Below are 25,201 nucleotides of genomic sequence, written 5' to 3' on the forward strand. Positions count from 1 at the left end.
TAGTGATTCTAAAAAAATGAAAGCAAAACCCACCAGAAATGTGCTTTTTTAAATGTCCCCTCTAAATCTCTTGGAATTCGCTTAACAAATCACCATCTGCTTGTGGTTGAAAAAATCTGTAAGCCCCTCTACAAGGCCCCTGTTCGTTCCCTTGCCTGGCTGTATTTTCCCAGGATTCTTGAAGCTAATCTGGTATTCCTGAAAAATTCTCGTCCTCAAAGGAGCATATTCCTGCTGTGCCCAACAGGGAGTCTCACTCTAGATGGATGTTAGAAAACCCTTTCATTCAGAAGAAGGCAAGAGGTTTCAGGGACGGCGCACAAGCCTCTCTCTCACACACTCCATCTACAACAGGACTTTGCCCAAGCCTCTTCTCCAGGAAGGAATCTCAGCTTTTTAGAAACCAGTGTGCAATCATTCATTTCCAAAAGACCTTGCAGATAAATCAGGAATTTCACAGCACAGGAGGAGAAGGGCTGGGAAGGACCTAGGTTTCCGCACAGACTCATCAATTCAGTCCACATTTCCAAACAGCAACTAATGCTTTCTCCAAACATAGACCTCACAATTCCCTCGAGGATGGAGAGCAATTAAAAGGGAAAATATGATACCCGTGACTCCGGTAGGATCCTGGCCGATTTGAAAGATGGAACTGAGTCAGAGATACAGACGCTGGGCTGCTGGGGTAGGAAAATGGCTTATCTCCTCCAGGCCTAATTCCTTCCTTCGAAACAGTTTGCTTTAAATTCAGGAAGCCATGCAGAGAGGCACTCCCTGCAGCTTTGCGTGTCTTAAAAGAAAGCCTGTCTGCCTCTCACTCGCCCCATGGTACTCACGGCAGCTGCCTGAGCTGGAATAAGTCCTCCTCCATGTCCGCTCTGCGCCAGGACGAGCCCTTTTCATGGCCTTACATGGTAGTGGTGGATGACGAGGGTTCGGAGTTTCAGCACCGGGGCTCCGGACAGCTCCCGCACCTGGTCCTCCCTCGGGCGGCAGCTGTTCAGGGGAGGGAGCCGCCGGGGAGCAGCCCACGAGACAAAGCCGCCGCCTGGAGACCGCGGCGAGAGTGGGCGGAGAGGAGGCGGCGGGGGGCCGAGCAAGCTGAGCGGGAGAGGGGGCAGGGAGAGCCCTTCTGCTCGGAGGAATTCGCAGCCGCTCCGCGTGTGGCTGGTGGTCCTTGCCAGGTGCCCACAGGGACACGTCAGCCTGTGAAATGGCTGTCGAGGTAGCAATGCGTCCTCTTTGCCAGATGATTCCTGTCCGTCTCTGAGTGTTTATTTGTAGGGATTCCCTAATGTTGTCAGTATAATATTTTTGAAGCCTAAGTTGCTATAACAAACGCAGAGTGTGAATTTTTTATATATATATGGCATTAAAGTACTGTTTATTGAGCACCTGCTGCGTGCCAGGCACTGCATTAGGCACTTGGACATATTGTCACTCTGGGACTGAAGGTCTAGTGAAAGGAATCTAGAAAGATGTATGTTAAGTATGAGAAGGCCAAAGGTAACTCATTCATTCACTCCACAAGCATCATGGAGTGATTTCTAGAATCCTGACTGAGAAATCCAAGACATTCGAATAAGGCAAAATCCTGGCTTCCAGTCCCTCCTTTTGCTCAATGGTCCCCCCTCCCACTAGAATTTCTGTGCTCAATAAATATTTGTCGAATGGCTCTCAATTTAGGTGGCAGCTAGGAATCGCTCGGCTCCATTGAAGACCAGTTGAGCCCAACTTCCTGGAGCTTCCCAACAGCCCCAGATGAAAACCTCTGGTTTAATGTGAATAAATGAAGAGAAGAGAAATTATACAACAGGAAACTACAACAGTGACCTGTGACAGCAGCTGGCAGGAAATGTGAGAATGATGACTGAATGGAGACTCACATAGAAATAAAGAAAGAGAAGATTCTTTTTTTCTTTAGCGTTGACAAAGGATGGAGGAGATTGGGCAAGGGCACGGGAAAGCCAGTCCAGAGAGACAGATCTTTCTTTAGCAGATGGGAAAAGGACCAAGAGGTGAAGGGAGGGGAGAGGATGCAAGAGAATTAACATGTGTTGTTACATGCAGCAACTCCCAATGAATGCAATCATTATGTACTGCAAAGATGTAAATAACAATAAAAATTTAAAAAAACAAAGCCAATCCAGAGACTGGAAACAATCAACCACACATCACAATCTCATACCAGATCCACAACAATAATAATAATATCTTGAAAATCCAGACTTGAGTGTACCAAGAACTCAGGTATAGGCATCACCCTCATTGTTCCAACTGATGCAATAGTCCTATGAAGCAGGTATGATTTTCATTTCATTTTAAAGATAAGGAAACAAGTTGGGGCTGGGGATTTAGTTCAGTGGTTCCGGCGCTTGCCTCACAAGCACAAGGTCCCAAATTCAATCCCCAGTACAAAAAAAAAGATAAGGAAACAAACAAGTCTCAGAGTTGGACAAATAACTTGCACAAGGGCTCTCAGACAGATCTGAAATTGAAACCCAGTCATTGTAGCACTTATCTAGCATCCCCAAGACCTTGGGTACAGGAAAGAGAAGGGAGAGGAAGAAAAGAGAAGAAACAAAAACAAACAAAGCAAACCAAAGCAAAGCAAAGCAAAACAAAACAAAAATAACCCAGTCAATCTGTCTCTAGAGCCTGCATCTCTTTTTTGAGAGTCTCAGAAGAAATCAACTTTTGCAGATATAATAGGAGAAATCTGAATTACTGAACACTGGATAACTTGAAATAAATTGGATGTTGAGACAATTATGGAATGGTACTAAAAGCCCAATTTATTTTTCATCCGGCAAATATTAATTGAACTATATCCAGAGTTTGTATCGACTTATCCATGGCTACTTCTGATCTTATACTTAAGTGTCAGTCACAGCTTGCCTCCCCTATATCCCTCTCCTCTGATCTGTACTACATTTGGTATCATATGACTTGTGGCAACAGCTCATTGGTTTGGGAGGTGGACACCAACCTAAACATTTGTCCATGGCTATTTTTGCACAGCTGAGAAAGGAGGATGGGCAATTTGGTACCCTTGCCATGATAGACTCAAATGTGTCTGAGTAACCATGTGACCCAGAAACTCCACTCCTGTATTCCCAAAGAATTGGAGGCAAAGATTCAAGTAGATAATTGTACGCTAATGTTTATAGCAACTTTATCTAGAACAGCCAAAAGGTGGGAACAATCCAAGTGTCCATCAACAGATGAATGGATAAACAAAATGTGTTAATGTATATTAAGAAGAATATTATTCAGTCATTTACTAGAATGAAGTTTCCTGGGCACAGTGGTACATGCCTGTAATCTCGGCACTCTGGGAGACTGAGGGAAAAGATCACAAATTCAAGCTCAGCCTGGACAACTTCATAGCTTAGCAAGACCTGTCTCAAAACAAAAGTAAAAGGGCTGGGGATGTAGGTCAGTGGAAAGGTCCTTGTTTCAATCCTTGGTACTGCAAAAAAAAAAAATTGGGGGAGGAGGTGCCGGGGGTTTAGCTCAGTGGTGCTGCCGCCTGCCTCGCAAGCGCAAGGTCCTGAGTTGGATCCCTGGTACCAAAAAAAATTTTTTTTGATAGCTATTACAATATGGATGTATCCTGAAAACATTATACTAATAAAACCCAGACACAAAATGACAAATATTATATAATTCCATGCATATGGGGTATGTATAATTGGCAAATTTGTAAAGATAGTATAGAGGTTAGCAAGGGAGGAAAAAGAAATGGGAAGTTATTCTTTAACGAGTTAATGAAAAATTCATAAAAATGAATAATGTTGCTGCCTACACACACTGTGAATGTTCTTCACACCACTCAATTATATGTTTAAAGATTGGTTAAGGATGTAAAATGGTGAAGTTGCTATGAAAAACAATACAGAATTTCCTAAAAAATAACTTAAAAAGGGCCGGGGATTTAGCTCAATGGTTCTGTTGCCTGCCTTGCAAGCACAAGGACCCGAGTTCGATCCCTGGTACCAAAAAAACCCCCCAAAAAACTAAAAGGAGAATTACCATATGATCCAGCAATCCCACTTCTTAGTATGTATCCACAATAATTGAAAGCAAGATCATAAGGTTTTATTTCCACAGCAGTGTTCATTATGAGGTAGAAAAAAATCTAAGTGTCCACTGAACTGAGTGGATAAAGAAAATGTGGTGTATACGTACAGTGGAATATTATTTGTTCATAAAAAATAATGTGTTATACCATGGATGAAATGAGGACATTATCTAAATGAAATAAGCCAGTCACAAAAGAGGAATACTATATGATCCATCTTCTATGAGGTATCAAAAGTCATCAAGCTCATAGAATCAGAAAAGTAGAGAGATGTAATTACCAGGGGCTGGAGAATGGGGGAAATAGAGTTTTTCAGTGCACATAGAATGTTAGTTTTGCAGGATGAAAAATTTCTAGAGATCTTTTGCACAACAATGTACATACAGTTTATACCATTGTTCTGTACACTTAAAAGTGGTTAAATGGTACAGTATTTATTTATTCATTCATTTATTTATTTCAGTGCTGAGAATCAAACCCAGGGTCTTGTGTAGGCTAGGCAAGTGCTCTACCACTGAGCTACGTGCTCAGCCCTAGGATGGTAAATTTGATGGCACGTGGTCTTTTATTCTGCAATAAACAAAATGGTTAAAGTGTAATTTCATGGCATGTACATTTTATCACAATAAAAAAAAAACTACTGAAAATGTTAGTGTAACCTGTGAGCAACCATGCTACCTAATATTAGGACAGTTACTTTTCTCATTTGTATGTATTTGTGTTTGTCACTGGCACAACTTAACCATCTACTGTATCACTTCTTTTGTGGTGATCTTTAAAAGACTTAGTTTACAATAACTTTTCTTTTCTTTCTTTCTTTTTTTTTTTTTTTGGTACTGGGGATCGAACTCAGGACCTTGTGCTTTGAGGCAGGCGGCGGAACCACTGAGCTAAATCCCCAGTCCCTACAATAACTTTTGACCCTTGCAATGTGAAGTCACATCCCCAAGAACAATAGCTAATCAGTGCACTATTTAATTCCCCTCTATCTTTAAAAACATCTACCCCCATGAGATGACCTCTCCATATCCCAAACTAAACAATTATTATTTCTGATACAGGTCTTCCTTAAAATGAAGAATTTACACAGAGCATCTTATAATATGACTTTGTGAGATCACATATATACCATTACTCCCTCCTTATATTATGAATTTTTCTTTTACTATAAATTTCCCCCAAAGTAGGGAAGTAATAGAGGGTTCTTATGTTTATTCTCTTTTCTCAAAGACTTGCTAAATGATTATTATTCCAAGCTTTAAAAAAAAAAATCTCACTTTGCTTCAGCGTTCTGTGAATCTGCAGAAGCAGAAAGAATGGAACTGAAAAATTGAAAAGCAAATTAGAACTCTTTTGTAAAGGTAGTTTTTTTGGTACTGGGAATTGGAATTGAAACCAGGGTCTTTGGATTGAACAGCATCCCAATCTCCCACCAATTAAAAATTTGTTTTTGTTTTTGTTTTTTGTTTTCAGACAGGGTCTCAGTAAGTTACTAAGTTGCCCAGGCTGGGCTGGAACTTGAGATCCTCCTGCTTCAGCCTCCCAGAGTGCTAAGATTGCAGACATGTGACACTACACTCAGATCAAAAGATAATTTTTTTAAGTTGTGAGAATAACCTTGAACAAGGAATTCCTTCTGATTTACCATTGTATCCCTCATTACACTAAACCTCAGAGCTTTGTATTGTGATCACTAAATAAATGCTTCATAAATTGAATCAAAACAAACTGATTTCTCATTCAGAGGAAAAGGGATCTATGGAAAGCAGGGGAAGCCTGGTGTGGTGGTGCATGCCTGTAATCCCAGCAGTTGGGAGGCTGAGGCAGGAGGATTGCCACGAGTTCCAGGCTATCCTGGACTACATAATGAGTTCAAGGCCAGCTTGAGCTACATAGTGAGACCCTGTCTCAAAAAAAAAAAAAAAAAAAGATTTATATGAGGAGTAGAAAGTTGGAGGTCCATAAGTAGCATGACCAACAACTCATTCTGGTTTTTCTAGAAGTTTTTAGTTTTACGACTGAAAATTCCATGTCCTGGAAACTCCTCAGTTCTAAGCAAATCTGACATTTGGCAACCCTCTGACCATAAGTCAAACCTGGCATAGACATATATTTTGAGTAGTCTGAAGAGTTAGAAAAATTACTTTAAATGTAAGAGTTACTAAGGCAGGCATGGTGGTGCATGTCTGGAGACCCAGCTACTTGGGCCCACAAATTCAAGAGCAGGCAGAGTAACATATCAAGACCCTGGCTGAAAGAAATAACAGAAGAAGAAAGAAAGAGAGAAAGAAAGAAAGAGAGAAAGAGAGAAAGAAAGAAAGAAAGGAAAGAAAGAAAGAGGAAAGAAATAGAGAAAGAAAAAAAGAAAGAAAGAAAGGAAGGAAGGAAGAAAAGGAAGGAGGAAGAACAGAAAGAAAGAAAATTTTAAAACTCTTTAAAGAAAGCATAGAAGAAGGTCATCATGGCCTGGGTTAAGAAATGATTTCTTAGGGCCGGGGATTTAGCTCAGTGGTTCCACCGCCTGCCTCGTAAGTGCAAGGAACCGAGTTTGATCCCAGGTACCAAAAAAAACAAAAAAAGAAATGATTTCTTAGGCTGGGGATTTAGTTCAGTCGTTCTGCCTCCTGCCTCACAAGTGCAAGGTCCCAAGTTTGATCCCCGGTACCCCCCAAAAAGAAATGGTTTCTTAGACATGATATCAAAAACACAAGTTAACAAAAGGAAAAAATAAGTATATTGGACTATATCAAAGTTAAAAACCTTTGTGCTGTATATAATGACATCAAAAAAGTGAAAAAACAATACATAGAATGGGAGAAAATATTTGTCAATCATACATCTGATAAGAGATATGCATTCAAAATACTATAGAAAAACTCATAATTCCATAATATAAAGATGAAGAACCTAGTTTAGAAATGGGCAAATGATCTGAATAATCATTTCTCCAGGTAAGATATATCAATTTCCCTAAGTACATGAAAAGATCCTTACCTTCTAGTCAATCAAATCAAAACCCTAATGACTTACCCAGGTACAATGATGAAGGCCTGTAATCCCAGCTATATGGAAAGGTGAGCAGGAAGATGGGAAGTTTCAGGCCACCCTGGGGCAATTGAGTGAGAAAGGGCTGAGGATGTAGCTCAGCACGAAGGCACTGGGTTTAATCCCTGCTACTAAACACACATAAAAGGAAGCTGTACAGAAATATGCATAGTATCACTGTTCATAATAGCCAAATATCAGAAACAAATCAAATGTTGTCAACTGATATGGACAAACAAATTGGATAAGTAAATTGTGATATATCCACACAATGGCTGTAAAAGATATGAAGTGCTAGTTCATGCTAAATTATGGATAAAACTTGAAAACACTGTAGGAAGACAATCCAGACACAGAAGTTCACCTTCTATGATTTCATTTGTACGAAATATCTAGAATCAGCAAACCCACAGAGACAGAAAGTAGGATAGTGGTTGCTTAGGAGTGGGGGTGAGGATATAGGATTTCTTTTAAGAGGGGACCAAAAATGTTCTAAAATTAGATGTGACCATTGCACAATTCTGTGAATAGTCAAAAATACATTTAATTGTACACTGTAAGTGGTGCATTAGCTAATTATATACAAATAAAGTCACTTTTAAAACTTAATTACTTTTAAGGGGCCGGGCATTTAGCTCAGTGGTTCCACCGAAAGCACAAGGTCCAGAATTCGATCCCTGGTACCCTCCCCCACCAAAAAGAAAACTTGATTACTTTTAAAATTCATTCCCAAAATTTGACTAAGAGATTTCACTGAAGAGGATTATCAGCTTGTTGGACAAAGGGAGGCAGCATCCCTCCACTGGGCCCCCCAGGGGACAGCCCCACACTGTCCAGGCTGCAACCAGCCCAGAGCAAGCTTCATACACTTGCATCCCCTGCCACCTCTCTGGAAGCTTTCAAGGGACATCCCCTGAAAACTGGGGCACAGTCTTTACAGTACACAACAGACACTGAACCAAAAACTTTAGAAAATTAGTTAACTCCCTTAATTTGTTCCTTTTTTCTTAAGAAGCATTGACATTTTTTAAGGCAATTGTTTTCACCTTTGAGTACATAGCCTTCTGGGGAGGGTCTGTTAACACTGATCATGGCTCCTGCACATCTCAGAGTTCCTCATTCATCCCAACTGGTGTGAGGCCTGAGAATTTTGCTGCTAACAAGTTCCCAGGTGATGCTGGGAATTGGGACCATGCTGAGAACCTCTGTTGTAAAGGTATAGCTGGATGAGATTATCAGCCAAGAGCAATGTGGTCGTGTTTGTTTGTACCTTTGATCTTGGAGACATCGTTGGGCAGATACAGATGTCACAAGGGCAGTTGCCTCCAACCAACCACATTACCCATCTGTCTGGGAAATAGGGGTATTCCAAAAGAGAGAAGGGTTTTATTTCACATTCTTTTTTTTTTTTTTTTTTTTTTTGGTACCAGGGATTGACTATTTCACATTCTTAAAGCAAAAGTGAATATTTTTAAATAGAAGCTGAAATAGAGACTGACAAGCTGCTCTTAGCCTGAAATATGGAAAATAAAAAGCATTGGCTATGTACAAGCAGTTCGTCAATCAACTGTGTCCTAAATCCCATTTTTTAAAATCAAGATGATATTCTACTAGTTAGGAAAATGGCACTTAATTTTTTAAAAACAGAAGTCAATGATTTAAGTTTATTAAGAGGCCTGTCTTTTTGTTCCCTTTGGAACTTAAATCAGATTGAAAACTAAAAGGGGAGAATAAATCTTTGTTGCTAGACATGCTGATGGATGATGCCTCCATCTGGAGTCATTCCTGGGTCTCCAGCACTGTGCTGGGAACTGTTAGTTACTTCTTGGCTTTGTCACAGGAGCCAGCAGAAAGGAGAGCCCTGGTTAGGAATTTAAGCTATTGTTCAAAAATGTAGAGGTGTACAATATAAAAGGGTTCTTTGGTAGCATATCCAACTTCTCCATGAAATACAAGATGTCTAACTGTTGACCCTAAAGAGGCCAAAGAGGACACCCATGCCCTTAGTTTAAAAGACAAACTCCAAAACTCTCCCAATAAATCTCTGATCTGTCAGATAATGTCTTCCTAGAAGTCTTCAAAATGAGCAAGAGGAGGAGGCAAATTAGCAGCCAGTAAACCTGCCCAGACCTGAAGAAGTATCTATCAAGCAGAAGCAGCTCAAGGCCTCTGAGGTACCATTGTCAGACAAATGGTGGTCTTCTATCCATGATATTGTGACTCATAACTTGCGTTTTTATTTTCACTGAAAGTATTTTCTAATTTATCTTAATTCTTCTGCTACTCATTGGTTATTTATGAATGTGTTGTTTTTCACATATTTATGAACTTCCCCAGTGTCCATCTGTTATTGATTTCTGATTTCATTCTAATGTGATCAGAGAACATACTTTATATGATTTCAATCCTTTTAAATATGTTGTGATTTGCTTTATGGCCCAACACATGGTCTCTATTGGAGAATGTTCCACGTACCACTTGAGAAGAAAGTTATTCTGCTGTTGTTGTTAGAAATAGTTGCTTTAGGGGCCAGGGATTTAGCTCAGTGGTTCCGCTGACTGCCTCACAAGTGCAAGATCCTGAGTTCGATCCCCAGTACAAAAAAAAAAAAAGAAATAGTTGGTTTATGTTGTTTAGGTTCTCTATTGCTCTGCTAATCTTTTGTCTAGTTATTTTAGTCACTGTAGAAAGTGATATATTCAAATCTCCAACATTACTCTCGAATTATCTTTTTCTCCCTTCATTTTTGTCTTATTTTTTCTACTGCTGTTTTCTGAGGCTCTGTTGTTAAGTGCATGTATGTTTATAATTGTTATATTGTCTCAATGGATTGTCCTTTTATTTGTGTTTTTTAAATTTTAAGACAAGGTCTTGCAAAGTTGCTGTGTTTTTCAGGCTAGGCTAGCACATGTGATCCTCCTGCCCCAGCTTCCAAGAGCACTAGGATTGTAGGGATGTGCCTCCATGTCTAGTTGGAATGCATACAGACAGTAAAATGCTCATGATAGTGAAACCAGTTAACACATTTATTATTTCATATATATTATTTTTTCAGTACAAAGGGTTGAAGCCAGGGGAAGTACTACTGAGCCACATCCATTTTTATTTTTTATTTTGATTTGTTTGTTTTGTTTTTGTAGTTCTGAGGATTGAACCCAGGACTTTGCACATCCTAAGCAAGTGCTCTACAACTGAGTTACATCCCAGCCCTTTGAATCTCAGGTAGGACTCAAACTTGTGATCCTCTTGCCTCAGAGTCTCAAGTGCTGGGATTACAGGTGTGTGCCCAGCTACATATATACTTTGATATATATATATATATATCAGGCTGTGGTAGCACCACCCCTGAGCACCAAGGAGCAGAGCCCCCCCAGTGCCGAGGAGGTGAGCCACACTGGCACCAGCAGCACCCCCCCCCCCCGGGGGCTGTGCTGACTCAGTACCTGGATCCACACTGCAGAGGTGAGGGGGTCATAAAGGACATTGTTCTGAGCTCCAGAAGACAGAGAAGTGAACAACAGAAAGAGAGCCTCTCTCAGGCTACTTGATGAAAATTAAAGCCCACTGGAAAAGTGAAGAAAATCTCTGAAATGAAGGCACACCAGACCACCATAGTTGGTAAGTTGGAGGGATAACCACCTCCCATCAGAACCTGGACTATCTTCAGGGGAAGGGCAGCTAGAACTACAGTAGAACCTTGGAGCGTTCAACCCAGCAGGAGGTCAGGGAGCTCAATTTGGGCTTTGCAGGAGAAATCAGCCTGAATTTCAGGCGACTGCTGCAAGCTTGCTGAGACTCATTGACTTAGATCCGTACACTGCTGCCCACGTTGTCTATTGTGACAGCAGAGACACACCCTGAAGGAAGTCCTTTATTTTTATTTTTTATTTTCAAAGTTATTTTTTTCTCTCATTTTAAAAATATTTTCTCTTTTCAAATTTATTTTTTTCTTCTTTTTCTTTTCTCTCCCTCTCTCTCATGCTCTCTCTCCCACCTTGTTCTTCATCTCTCTCACTTTTTGTTCATGTTACTGTCCTAATTCAGATTTTTTCTTCTTTCTTTTTCTTCTTTCTTTTTCTTTTCTTCTCTCTTTTTCCTTGTCTCAATTGTCATTGGTTTTAAAGGAAAGTGAATACAGTTTCTAGCTTCCCTATTGTTGTTAGGTTGTTCTGTTCTTGTGTTTCTGTCCTTTTTTCTCTTCCTCTTATCTTCAACAGTTTTTTAGAGTTTGTGTGACCTTCCTGTGTCCTCTGGCCTCACTTCTAACCTTTCCCTATCCTTGTACCTATCTATTCCTCCCTCCCCAACTCCTTCTAAGGCCCCATCCCAAAGGGTAAAGTTGCTATATTGAAGAGTTTATTCACTATAAACATATTTTGGGCTGGTCCTCAATTTTGATTTAATTCACACAGTTGAAGGTGATAGATTAATAACTACCACAAATTGTCATTTTCTAAGCTGTGCTTGATGTTATTGTTGCTGCTGATTGTATCACTTGGGCTAAGGTGGTGTGACCGATCTAATCAGTTGTCCTTCCTGGTATACTGAAAACAAGATTGCCTACAAGTCATTAGACACTCAAAACCTAAAGGCCAGCTATATCTGGAAGACACCTCCGAGAAGCAATCATTCTGTAAGGGTTCTACATAAAGGCAACAAAGATACTTACAATAAGCAATATTGAAGTATCCACCCAGGAATTAAACCAAAAACAGTACCAACAACAAAAATAGAAATGATAAGACACCTAAGCAAGGGGCAAATCCAAACTTCCAGCTCACCAAAAGGAAATTCTGGGGGAAACGAGGTGGAAAAATCTGATAATCAACCACCTGGACACCCTGAACTGATAGCACAGGAAGTAACAAAACAGATGAATGAGGCTCTAGAAAAATTCAAAACAGAAATAATTTCCCATATATATATATATATATATATATATATATATATATACTTTGAGTGTATATCTAGAGCAGTTAAAACCTACTTAATAAAAATCCCTAATACAGTGTAATTTGATTAACTTTTTTATTTGTTTATTTATTTTTGTTTTTTTGAGACAGGGTCTCACTTTGTAATTCAGGCTGGCCCTGAACTCACTATGCAGCCCAGGCGAGCCTCGAGCTCATGGCAATCCTCCTGCATCTGCCTTCCAAGTGCTGGGATTACAGGCGTGCGCACCTGGCTAATTTGGTTAACTTTAAATCTCATGTTGTACATTAGATCTCTAGACTTATTCTTTTTATTTTATTTTATTTTTTTATTTTTGGTACCGGGGATCAAACTCTGGTCCTTGCACTTGCGCAGCAGAAGGCGAAACCACTGAGCTAAATCCCCGGCCCCTAGACTTGTTCATTTTACATAGCTGCTCTTTTGCATTATGTCCTTTGACCCACATCTCCCCATTTTCTCTTTCCTGCCACAGCCACATGCGGTAACCACTGTTTTGTTCTCCATCTCTCTGTAATTAAGCTCTTTTTCAAATTCCCTATGTAAGTGAGATCATCCAGTATTTTTCTCTCTGTATTTGCAGGTCCATCCATGCTGTGGCAAATGTCAGTATCTTCTTTTTTTAAAAGAGCTAATATTCAATTGCACATATATATAGACACTTTTTTAAATCCATTCATCTGTTGATGGGCATTTAGGTTGTTTCCATATCTTAGCTATTGTAGCTAATACTGCAGTGAACTTGGGAATGTAGATGCCTTTATACAGTGGTGATTTCATCTACATTGGGTATATACCAAAAGAGGGAATGCTGAATTGTATAGTAGTTCTATTTTTCATTTCTTTGGGAACCTCCATGGTTGTATCAAACTATATTCCAGTCAGCCACATGCAGAAGAGATCACCAGACAATACAGGAAGCTAGAGAGACTCAGGCGCCAGAGTGACTCTTTTTTATGACAACCTGCTCTTGTGAGAACCAATTCACTCTCTAAGACCAGAATGAATCTCTTCTGAGGATGATGCCCCCAGTGACTTCATCACCGCACTCCAGGCCCTACCTCCTAAAGGTTCTAGCACTTCCACATTGGGGACCAGGCTTCCAGCACATGACTCTCTGGGGGACAAACCACCACCAACATACAGTGCTACCATACTCAGCTTCTCTTGCTTCTGCTCTGTATTTCAAAACTCTCAGAAAAGACAGCAGAGAAAGAATCCAAAGTCTCTTTGTAGCATTCCTTAAACAGCTACCCAGGAAGATTTACACATGATTTTGTGTTTGTGAAGGTCTGAGGCAAGAAAAGCTTAAAAGCTGGGTCTTAGGATTTCTCTGTCAATTGGAGATAAATTAGAAAAAGAATTTATTAAGTGGTTGCAGCAATGCAGAACTACTGCACAAAGAAAAATAAACAGTCTTCTTTTTGAAATTACTTTTCTAATTACAAAAAAATGCATGATCATTGTAGGAACTCAAATAATATGAAAAAGCAGTCCAAGGAAAATAAAAACTGCTAATCTCATCACAGAGATACCATGTTTCTCCACTTGGGGTTGTATGCACCCAGTCATTTTCCTATGCAGGGACTCTCATCCGTCAGTATCTTTTTACAAATTTGAAATCATATTTATCTTATTAGATGTCTTTCTTTCTTCACTCTGTATAACTTTCTTTCTTTTTTTTTTTTTTTTTGGTACCAGGATTGAACTCGGGATCTTTCGCTTGTGAGGCAGGCGCCAGAACCACTGAGCTAAATCCCCGGCCCCACTCTGTATAACTTTCCAATGAGCATTTTTGACAAGAAAGGAATATTAATTTCTATGTGGTATTCATCCATGCTTTTTGAGTCTTAAATTTTAAATTACCTTTTGAATAAATAATACATGCACATAGTACAAAACTCAGAAGGCAAAAGGATATCCTTTCCGGTCCTGTCACACAGTTCCCTTACCAGAGGTAACCAAGAGTCCCAATTGCTTGAGTATCTGTAAACTAGAAGCACTCAGTTGTGTTCTGTCTTACACAGATGTTGGTATTCTCTTCCCATTGTTCTGCTCTTTGCTGCTTCTCTTAACGATACATCTTAGATTCTTACTTAGCAGTATACAAACAGCATATAACAGTACACAAAGAGCTGAGTTCTTGCTGTCATAACTACATAGTACACTGCTATGTGAGTTTCTCATAATTTTGTAGGCTATTTAGATCACTTCCCAATTTTTAGTATTGAAAACAAAGCTACAGAGCATTATACGCAATGGTGAAAGACTGAAAGCCTGTCCTTTAAGGTCAGGAACCAGGAGAGGATGCCCACTTTCATAACTTCCAGTTAACATAATTCTAGAAGTCCTAGCTAAAGCAATTAGACAAGAAAAGGAAATAAAAGGCATCCAAATTAGGAAGAAGGGGTCAGGGATTTAGCCCAGTGGTTCCGCCATCTGCCTCGAAGGCACAAGGTCCTGAGTTAGATCCCTGGTACCAAAAAAAAAAAAAAAAAACCAAATTAGGAAGAAGTAAAATTACCTCTGTTCACAGAAGATACATACAGAAAACACTTACACAGACACACACACACACCTGTTAGAATAGTTTAATTTAGCAAAGCAGGATACAAAACACAATTACATTTCTATACACTAAAAGTGAACGATCTAAAAAGAAATTGCAAAAATAATTTCATATGCAAGGATTACAAATTCAATGTCAACCTGGGCAACTGAGTGAGACTTTGTATCAGAAACAAACAAATAAATAACAGGGTTTAAAAAAAGACATATATTTTTAAAAGACATAAATAAATGGAAACATACTCCATGTTTATGGGTTATGTTTATGGGTTATAGATTAATATCATGACAATGTCTGTACTACTCAAAGTTATCTATAGATTCAATGCAATTTCTATCAAAGTTCAATTTATTTTTTTTCAAGAAACAGAAAAACTCATCCTAAAATTTATGTAATAAATAAATTACATAGCCAAAATAGCCAAAATAATCTTAGAATGTTGGAGGGCTCATATGTCCTGATTTCACTATTTACCATACTACTATAGTAATCAAAATGGTACTGGCATAAAGGTAGACATATAGACTATAAAGATAGAGCAAGCTGGAGACCCAGGGAAAACGTTGCAGTTCAAGTCCAAAGCACCCTGCTAGGAGAATTCCCTCTTGCTTAGGAAGAGGTCAGTCTTTTTGTTCTATTCAGGGTGTATTATTTAGCCTTCCCATTGCTGGGAAAAATACCTGTTATTTGCAACCTAAAGGACAGGAGGTTTATTTTGACTCACAGATTCGTAAGGTTCAATCCATGGCCACATGGCTCCAAGAGAGAAATAACGTGGGGGAAGAGTATGTGGTGGAAAGGTGCTCAACCCACCGCAGAGTGAGAGATTCACTCTCCAAGGCGCCCCTATGACCCACTTCTCCAACTGGCCCCCACCTCCTAGGAGCACCTTTGGCTATGAACTCATCTATGGATCAATCTACTTATGAAAATAATGCCCCATGCTTCAATCACTTTCTGAGAGCCTCACCTCTGAACAGATGAAACTTTTGGGGGCCACTTTAGATCTAAATTATAACATAAGCCTTTGACTGAATGGATAAAGCTCACTCACATTATGGAGGGTAATTTACTTCATTCAGTGTCCATGACTTTGTTTTGTTTTTGGTACTGGGGATCGAACTTCAGTGTCCATGATTTTAAATGTTAATCTCACCTAAAAAAAACCCTGTGCTGTATTTGACCAAAGATTTGAGCACCATAGTCCAGCGACATTGACACTTAAAACTAATCATCACACCCAGGGAAAAAAGTTGAATTGAAGCTGGGTATGGTGGTGCACACCTGTAATCCCAGTACTTGGGAAGCTGAGGCAAGAGGATTGCTGTTGAGTTCAAGCCCATCCTGGGCTACATAGTGAATTCAAGTCCAGGCTGAACCACATAGCAAGACCTTGTCTCAACGCCTCCCCCCGCAAAAGATGAATTGACTAAATTCTTACAGTCAGGGAGCTGGGAGTTTGCATCTAGACCTAGAACCCAAGATTCCTTTATTTTGTCCCAGTACTGGGATGACCACATATTTGGGGACAGTATCAGCTCATATCTATTGCCCCAGTATAATAATTAATAATACTCTTTTAGTCCTCCAAGTATCCAATTAGAACAATGAAGGTGGTCACTTTTTACCAATGAAATCTTCAATACCACTCAACATTTATTAATCTAAGACTTGATGCTTAACCTACACTTCATCTACTTCTGGTCTTAAGGACAACCCATAAACTTGGTTAGGAAGGAGCATGAGTCAATTCCAAAAGTGTGTTACTGATAGGAATAAAACCTTGGTGAGAAAAACAAAAAATAAAACAACAACAACAGAAGAGTATGAGTCCTGACATGCTGTGTACAGTGGAACTGAATGGGTCTCCATTCTGTAGGTGTTATGTTATGTTATGTTATGTTATGTTTTGGGCTCCAAAACAACCAAATATGGAAACAATGAATAAAAATGCTTGTAGTATTTGAATCATCTGCTATTAGTCTCTCTGCCTTTGGACAGAAGTAAATATTTTACTTTGTGGAAGCATCTTGTTTTTCTTTTTCTTTTTTTGGTACCAAGGATCAGGACCTTGTGCTTGCCAGGCAGGCGCTGAGCCACTGAGCTAAATCCCCAGCCCAACATCTTGTTTTTCTAGAACAGACACTAAGATCCAAAGCTGTGGACAAAAGGGACCAAATGCTGCACATCCTAAGTCATAAGTGTTGCCAGCCAGGGCTCTTCACTTGGGTCAGACTTCTCTCTAGGGGCTTCCCAAGAGAGGACTGAGTGGATGTGGCCTTTGAGGAGAGGAGCAACCCAGGTCTGTATTGAGAGTCTCCCAAACAAGAGAAAACAGGAGTCTCTGGCCTCACATGTTACAGCAAGCTCTAAAGACTGTCCTTTGTGATAGAGTTCAATGTTCTGTTCACAGACAATGATAATTTTATTTATTTATTTATTTATTTTTGGTACCTGGGATCGAATTCGGGACCTTGTGCTTGCGAGGCAGGCGGTGGAACCACTGAGCTAAATCCCTGGCCCAATGATAATTTTTTAAATATCAAAAACTATCCTGTTTGCTTCTAGATCTTCTTGTGGCCTTGTCTGACAGTCCTTTCCCAAGTCTTTCTTTGGAGACAGGAGAGGTGGAGGTGGTGGAGAAGCCAGAGTTGGGAGTGGACAGAGTGTTGCCAGCTCGACCTCACTTCTCTGTCCAGGCAACTCCTTCTTCTACAGTCACAGAGGAGATCTTTCAGCCATATGTGAATTTTAAATTAAAAAATAGGGTTGGGGATAAAGCTCAGTGGTGCTTGTCTAGCATACATGAGGCCCTGGGTTTGATCTCTAGTACTGAGCAAAATCAAAATAAAAAATAAACAGGATGAGGGCTGAGGGTGAAGTTTAGTAGTAAAATATGTGCGTCGTAGGTGTGAGGTCCTGAGTTCAACCCCCAGCACAGCATAAAATTTTTTTAAAAAATAGACAAGATAGCAATTTAACTATTAAAATGAGAGAGATTTCTGCAAGTAGCAGCCATCTTGTGGTACCAAAGGATCTACTCCTTGGCATGATGAGGCAATTGGAAAAATATCACTTCAATTATTTATTCAGAGCAGTTGATGCTCCCGAATAAACCATTTACCTGCAGACTAATCTCGGCAGCTGAAAGATCTCAAAGGCTCTGACTGGTGATCCTGTTACCTCTCAAGGTCCCACAGAGCCTTGATCTGTCTGACAGATGTCAGAGCTGGATCCTTGCTGTAGGGTCATAATTGTAAATTAGTAGTGTACCCTTATTTATAAGAATATTTATGAGTCAATGACAGCTATACCCCACGAGTTACCAGGCAATGGGAGAAATTGTTAATGAATCCTCAAATTATCATCAATTTAATCCAACATCATCAAATTGGAAGTACTGTTACTAGTCATGCAGTCATTGGAATAATTAAATGATAAGGCACATAATATGCTCAAAATATTGGTGAATTGACTGATTATGGGTATTATTATAAATGCAATTATTTAAAATCGTCTAGATTGTAGATCCCTGAGACTTGCCATTAGGATAGCTTAGTATTCACCCTGAAGGCTACACTCTTCTTTTTTTTTTTTTGTTACCCAGCATTGAACTTGGGACCTTGCACTTTTGAGGCAGGTGGCAGAACCACTGAGCTAAATCCCTGGCCCTGACCCAGTAGGCTAAAGCAATGGTTCTCAAAGTGCAGAATGCAGGGTCCCTGAGGGCACCCAAGACCTGTGCCTTGGTTATTAAAATGATTTTATAGGCTGGGGATTTAGCTCAGTGGCACCACATCTGCCTTGCAAGCCCAAGGTCCTGAGTTCAGTCCCCAAAGACACCCCCCCCAAAAAGCCAAAATGATTTTATAGTAATACTAAGAGATTATTTGTCTTTCTCATTCTCATTCATTCATGTGTGATGCTAGAGGTTTCCAGTAGCCACACGTGTGATAAGGTCATGGCCTCAAAGTCTAATAGAATGTATACATCCAGATTCTTGTGTTCTAAAATGCTCTCCGTTTTGTAGAAATTGGGCCATGATTGAGAGGACGAGGTGCATCTGTAATCCAGCAGAACCTGTGGCATGGAATGTAGCCAGAAAGAGGCTGAGGTTCATTAAACTGCATGTCTACATAGGATGTTTTATCTTGGTGCAGATACAAAAAAAAAAGAAGGAACAACAGTCGTGCCAAAGTGGGCTGCGGCCACGTGCAGCCTATTTGCCCAAGGATAAGGCTATTAAGAAGTTCCTCACTGGAAACATAGTAGAGGGTTCAGCCCTCAGAGGCATTTCCAGAGTGTCTTCCATGCTTATTTGCTTCCCAACATCCATGTGAAGCTGCATTACTGTGTGAGTTGTGCCAGTTACAGCAAGGTGGTCCGGAATCCATCTCCTGAAGCCTGGAAGGATTGAACACCTCCACCTTGATTTAGACCCGCTGGTGCTGCCCCACGACATCCACCAAAGCCCATGTAGGAGCTGGATCTTAATGGACTGAAGAAAAACCATCTCTGGAAAAGAAATAATAAAATGGATAGCATGCTTTAAAAAAATAAAATGTTCTCAGTTTTGGTCAGTGTTTGTCAAATAATTGGAGATAGGCAAAGGGATGGGATAATTTGGGGACAGTGATGATCTGATTTCTCGGTTGTGGTGTTGGTTACATGACTATATCCATTTGTCAAAACTTACAGAACTGTACACTAAAAGTGGGTGGATTTTACTACGAAAATTATATCTCAATTTAAAAAGCAAAAATTATTTCTCAATTCATAATAGGATACAGTTAGATACAACCCACATAAACAAAAGCTTTCAATAATGTTTAAGCTTATAAAGAAATCCTACAACCAAAAATCTTGAGAACCACTGCACGAAGACATAGATTTCTTTATTGAAGCAGTTGTAATTACTCAGTCTGGAATTGGGGAAAGTTATTAAAAGGGAGGATGTAATCTGTCTGGCCTTTGCGCTCTGCAGTTGTGCTGAAAGATGTGGTAGCCACTGGACACATATGATTATTTAGCATATGATAAGGTGGCAGTCCATGGGCTTGGGGTGTAGCTCAGTGGGTGGTCTAAATTGAAATGCAATTAGTCCAAAAGAAGAAGGTAAGATATCTTATTAATAATGTTTTGTAGAAATGACAATATTTTGGATATAGGGGATAAAGTAAAATATATTGTCAAAACTAATTTCACCTCTTGCTTTTTACTTTAATGTGATTACTAGAAATTTTTAAAGGTTACCCATATGGCTCTTCCTATTGGACAGTGCTATTCTGGAGACACCCAGACTTGCCTGCCAATTTTTCTTCTATCTCTTGTAAGACGTGTTTAAAAGCCTTACTGCTTCTCTAAATTTCTTGGGTTTCCTGGAATGTAAAATGTGGGTAATGTTAGAGTTGAATATTAAATGTGAATAATGTGACAATACTTAGCAATACGTACTTAGCAACTAAGTAAACAGTAAGCTGGGCGGCTATCGTTATTAAAGACCTTTGTTTCCCTATTGATGCCTTCGGAGACAGGCCCCATCCTTGTTAAAGGGCCCTCCTCTGCAACCTGTTTCCACCTTGATGACAGTAATAACACTTGCAGAGGGTTGACTCCACTTTCGGGCAGGGAGGGGTCCCTCTCCACACTGAAAACGTGACCCAGGGGCCCTCTTGAAAGTGGAATATCTTCATTTGTAGATGGGACCAGGGCAGAATCTGGAAACGAAGCAGTCCTGCGGCCGCTGAGCCTCCCTTAGCAACTGACGCCTGCGCCGGTTGTTACAGTGGAAAGGAAAAATAAAGACGTAGTCCGTCGACTATTGCCCTCCGCGGATGCTACTTCCGGTTTCCCAAGAGTCTGTCCTCCGACCTACCTTCACCGGAGGAGGAAGGATTGTGGCCGTGGGTTCCGCCGCCTCGGGAGCCTTTGGAACCCTTGGTCTGGTGACCGCGGGGGCGGCAGAGACAGCGAGGGTGGCGACAAGCCCCCCTCGCTGCCGCGATGCTGCGCTCCCGGGCCGAGGCGGCGGTGACCGCGGCTGACAGGACCATCCAGCGCTTTCTGCGGGCTGGGGCTGCTGTCAGGTGAGCTTGCGCTGGGGGGCGGGGCGGGCCGGACCGGGGATCCAGACCAGGCCTGGGGCGGCCTTTTCACACCCAGTCAGGTCCCCCCCCCCCCGCCAGGGGTCTGCATCCTGAAGGGTTGGAGGCCTAGGCCCTGAGGCGGGAGGGGTGACGGGCCCTCAGGGCTTCCAGTCCTGCGGCAGCACCGGTTCGCCGGCACTTGCCAGTTCTGTCAGTGGCCCCCGCCCCCGCCATTGCTTTCCCATCCCGTCAGCGCCCCAGGACTAAGAGGATCCCTGTGTGTTGTCAGGGCCCCTAATTCTGTCAGTGCCGCCCAGGCCTCTGGGTGCCTCCTGGGCCTGTCAAGACCCCTTAATCATTCTAGGACACCCCCAATCCTTCTGGACCCTCCAGTCATATCTGTTCCTGCTTTGCCAGAGTTCCACAATCTTCCCAGGCTCCCCAGTCCTGCCATGGCTTTCACAATGTTAAAAGAGCCCCAGGCCGGCAAGATACCCTCCATTTTGTCAGTACCCCTATTTCTTTCAGCGTCCCCCCCCCCATCCCGTTTTGCTAGGGATCCCCACTTCGGTGTCCCTAAATCTTGTTAGTGGGAATAAATACCCTTATTTTATAAGGGTCCTTGAGTCAGTCACAGCCCTTTCACCTGTTAAGGTTGCCCGTCCTGAAGGCCTAAAGCCCTTCATTCCTGCTAGAACCTCCCAATTGGCTGCGTGCTCAGTCCTATCACAGCCTTCATTTTTCTCTTTTTCGCCCTCCCCTAGGTGCTGGGCTTTGGAGCTGAGCACCACACCTCCATTACTGTAAATGACTGAGACCCGTTGCTCAGGTCGGCTTCCTCTGGAACTGGAGGAGTTTAAAGAGCTTATTGTTCAGGGCTGGAAGCCCTCAGTGGCTATCCTGTTCAGTGTCCCTATTCTGTACATGGGAAATGGACCTTGAGCTGGCCTTGCCTGTGGCCCCACAGGTGATCTGATAACAGAGCTAGGAAGAGAAAGCAAATCTCTTTGCTGCCAGGCCTCACCACTCTCCTCAGGATGTCATTTTACAGAGGAATGGAGTTTGCAAAGTTGCTACTTAACCTGGGATTTTTGTCCCTTGGTTTTTTGTTCATGATGTGCTGAGGATCTTTCCTCTCTCTCATCACTTTGACACAGTGCCTTCAGTTCCCCTCATGAACTTTGCGACTTTAAGCACAGATTTTGAAGCGGGATAAGCATGGGTCCAGAGCCACATTCCTTTACTGTGACCAAGTTAGTTATATCACCTACTTCTTTCATCTTTAAAAATGTGGATAGGGCTGGGGATTTAGCTCAGTGGTTCTGCCACCTACCTTGCAAGCCCAAGGACCCAAGTTTGATCCCCGGTACCAAAAAAAAAAAAATGTAGATGATAAGCCAGACATGATGGCACACACCTATAATCCCAGGGAGCTGAGGCAGGAAGAATGCTGCGAGTTCTAGCCTAGTCTGGGGTACACAGTGAGTCAAGGCCAGCCTGAACTACATAGGAAGACTCTGTTGCCAAAAACAAAAAAAAAATGTGGATGATGGATGATAGTAGAACCTAACTGCATGAGGCTGTGTTCAGGATAAGATTATCAGTGCCTTGCATAAATTATGTACCCTTAAATGAGTGCTTGCTGGGGGATTTTAAAGCATTGGTCAAGGGCTTTAGTACTTCAGTGATAGTCCTTTATTACCTTTCCAGGCACAGTGATACATTAAGAAAATTCAAAATAAGCCAGGTGTGTAATTCTGGCGTTCAGGAGGCTGAGGCAGGAGGATCACCATGAGTTCAAGGCCAGCCTGTGCTACATAACGAATTCAAGCCAGCCTAAACTACATAGCAAAACCCTGTCTCAACACCCACCCCAAAAGTTCAAAATAACTTTATGAACGAAACTGAGGTTATAATACTTAATACTTACAGCAGCTAATGCTTATTAAGCTCTTAACTCATGTCCCCTATGTATTAGTGTTTATTTAATCTTCACTGCAATACTGTAAGGTAGGTCTCATGATGGTCCCCATTGTACAGATGAGGAGGCTGAGGCTTACAAGGTGGAATGATACCGTAGGACACAGCAAATCCGGGTTTGAGCCAGAGTAATGTGATTCTACTTTCTCAACCAAGTCTGTAAATATTCTATGGACTCTGCCTCAGAACAACAAGTTTATTTGAAATTCATTCTATGACACTAGGAAAATTCTAACTATTGTAAGACAATTCACTATTATCACTAATGACTCTGCTGAGTTGAGATCAAAATTGGATTCATATGATCCAAATATACACACACACATCTATACATATGGAGCACATCTATAGGCATATATTACACATAAATGAATGCACATGTATGGTTGCCCTTCTTTAGTAGAAATACAAAAGCTATACTTTCAGGGATCATTTCTATAGTTGGTTATTTAGTAGAAATACATAACTTTATATAAAATAATGTTTTAAATTACTGGTAAATTTTCTTCATTTGTAGTAAAAAAATGACTTCAGTGTTCAAGTGAAGCCTGAAATTAAGAACTTAATTTTATAAATATATAGAAGATCTTTTACTGTACATTTAATATTCTAAAAGAAATGCATTTATATATATCTGCTACAGTATTCAGTCATTTAGCAAATATTATTGAGAATCTCTTTTGTGCTGGGCATGATCTAGATAGTACTTCTGATACATCAGTTAGTACAACAGATACAGAACCCTCCCCCTAGGGACTCCACTTGAAGGAGATGGACAAGAAAGTAGTGAATAAGTGAATTTTATGTTAGAAAGTAATAAGTCCAATAGTAAAAAGAAAAAGCAGAACTGGGTAAAAGGGGCCAGGAGTGCAGGTTCCAGGAGTGTGTGCAGAATAGGCCTCTTTTAGCAGTGAAGGGAAATAAAGGTGAGGGAGGGAGCCAAGTGGTGATGTAGGAGAAGAACATGCCAGGCTGAGGGAGCAGCAGTGCAAAGGCCCTGAGGTCAACAGTGTAGGCTATTGTGACAGCCAGTGCGGCAGTGGAATGAGGCATAGGAGGAGGAAAACTCCTGCTTTCCCTCTGAGACAGGGCTTTGGGAAGGCTGTATTTTGTCTTGGATTTTAAATCCTAATTTAAACATCCTGATTCTCAAGACATAAACCTGTCTATATTACCTTACCTTTAAAGGTAGGTATCTGGTGGGTTATTTTGACAAGATGTTATTCTACTTACCTAGGTCTGTACATTCACATACTGTGTTTGTGATGAAAGAAGACAGCAAAGTTATTTTCTTTTTTAGATATAAAGTCATGAAAAACTGGGGAGTTATAGGTGGAATCGCTGCTGCCCTTGCAGCAGGAATCTATGTTATTTGGGGACCCATTACAGAAAGGAAGAAACGCAGAAAAGGTAAGGATGGGGCCACTTCTTCGTGGTCTCTGGACTTGACTGATAATCCTTTTTATCCAGAAACAGTATGAAAAGCTGGAGGAGTGGGTCATTTTTTGTTCTCTTGTATGTTTACAGTGAGTAAGGACTTTAGTTGTGGAACAGTACTTCTGCATTGACTCATTATTTTCCACCCTATTGTAAAAAGGTTTCTATTTCAGCACTTATGGGGACTTGAATTTAAGGCTTGCTTTGTAATGTGGCTCAGATTATCTAACTGTTCTCATTAATATGGCAATTGTGTTTTTAGCAGTGCAACTAACTGTTTCATGCATCTATGGTTTCTCTGACTTCTTGCTAATAACAGTAAAATTTTCAAGTTAGTTTATTCACTAAAAAAACTATTTCATTATTTTTTAAATTATCCATTTTGTAAATGTTGCTCTACTTATCACTGATTAAAATTCAGCAAGTAAAATAAAGCGATGGATGTAGCAAAATGTGATCATTATAAAATCTGGGGATGGTTGTAATTGAGTTCGTTATATATTCTTGTGAATGTTTGAGAATCTTCATATGAAAAAGGTTTTTAAAAAGATTTTTAGTAGAAGAGGGAATTAATTCAAATTTTGTTGCTCTCTTCGCAGAAAGCTGATCAGAATTGGTAGAGTGATGTCTTTCCCAGTGATTGTTTTAAGAACAAAATCATTGTCCTGGGAAAGCAACAACAGAACATTGTTTTCTGTTCTGAGAGACATTGTTTTCTTATTAAAGAAGAGAGAGCACATGAGAGAGTGAGGGAGAGGAGAGGAGAGATGGTTACTAAATGTTTTTATATATTTAATAATGAATGAAGCTGTGCCAGACACTGCGATAACGTAACAGGGACCTGTCCTGTTGCTTATAGTTTGCAGGAGCAGTAGGCCCAGGCCTGGGCACAGATTAATGCTGTCCCTAGCTCTGTGTGGATGAGGACCTGCTCAGATTGGGAACCTCAGTCTAAGACCATAGTACAGATACTCTGGGTCCTGGCTGGCAGAGAAGAGAAAAGCTGGTGCAATGTGATGTGCTGGTCTCTTCCCTCCCCAACTTTCTTTC

At 40.8% G+C, this 25,201-nt stretch overlaps 2 protein-coding genes and 2 pseudogenes across 6 annotated transcripts in view; 3 read left to right on the top strand and 1 right to left on the bottom strand.

Annotated features, from left to right (window-relative positions):
• Svop (SV2 related protein) overlaps positions 1–1,268 on the bottom strand; it is a 78,063-nt gene extending 76,795 nt beyond the window's left edge. Inside the window, exon 1 of the mRNA XM_004843631.4 lies at positions 837–1,268. Within this exon, the coding sequence (XP_004843688.2) occupies positions 837–871 (35 nt within the window). The 5' untranslated portion in view covers positions 872–1,268. The remainder of the gene's footprint in view (positions 1–836) is intronic.
• Positions 925–19,128, top strand: LOC101716221 (small ribosomal subunit protein eS26 pseudogene; annotated as a pseudogene).
• A 1,382-nt stretch (positions 19,129–20,510) lies between these two features.
• The window catches only part of Usp30 (ubiquitin specific peptidase 30), a 37,638-nt gene continuing 32,947 nt past the window's right edge, over positions 20,511–25,201 (top strand). For 2 of the 5 annotated variants that reach the window (XR_015446237.1, XM_004843632.4), the window contains exons 1-2: positions 20,512–20,734; positions 24,015–24,124. Coding sequence is in view for 4 of the 5 variants with exons in the window: in XM_004843632.4 (XP_004843689.1) it covers positions 20,652–20,734; positions 24,015–24,124 (193 nt within the window). In the remaining variant the exon portion in view is untranslated. Of the gene's footprint in view, positions 20,735–21,498; positions 21,564–23,356; positions 23,903–24,014; positions 24,125–25,201 lie in introns of those variants that run through there. The other 3 variants (XM_021257332.2, XM_021257331.2, XM_087198199.1) reach the window with 3 other exon arrangements.
• LOC147821985 (small nucleolar RNA U3) lies at positions 23,125–23,197 on the top strand (annotated as a pseudogene).

The sequence above is a fragment of the Heterocephalus glaber genome, unplaced genomic scaffold (assembly GCF_053883595.1).
Source record: "Heterocephalus glaber isolate CG9 unplaced genomic scaffold, H.glaber_assembly_v1.0 deba00001687, whole genome shotgun sequence".
NCBI classification, from domain to species: domain Eukaryota; kingdom Metazoa; phylum Chordata; class Mammalia; order Rodentia; family Bathyergidae; genus Heterocephalus; species Heterocephalus glaber.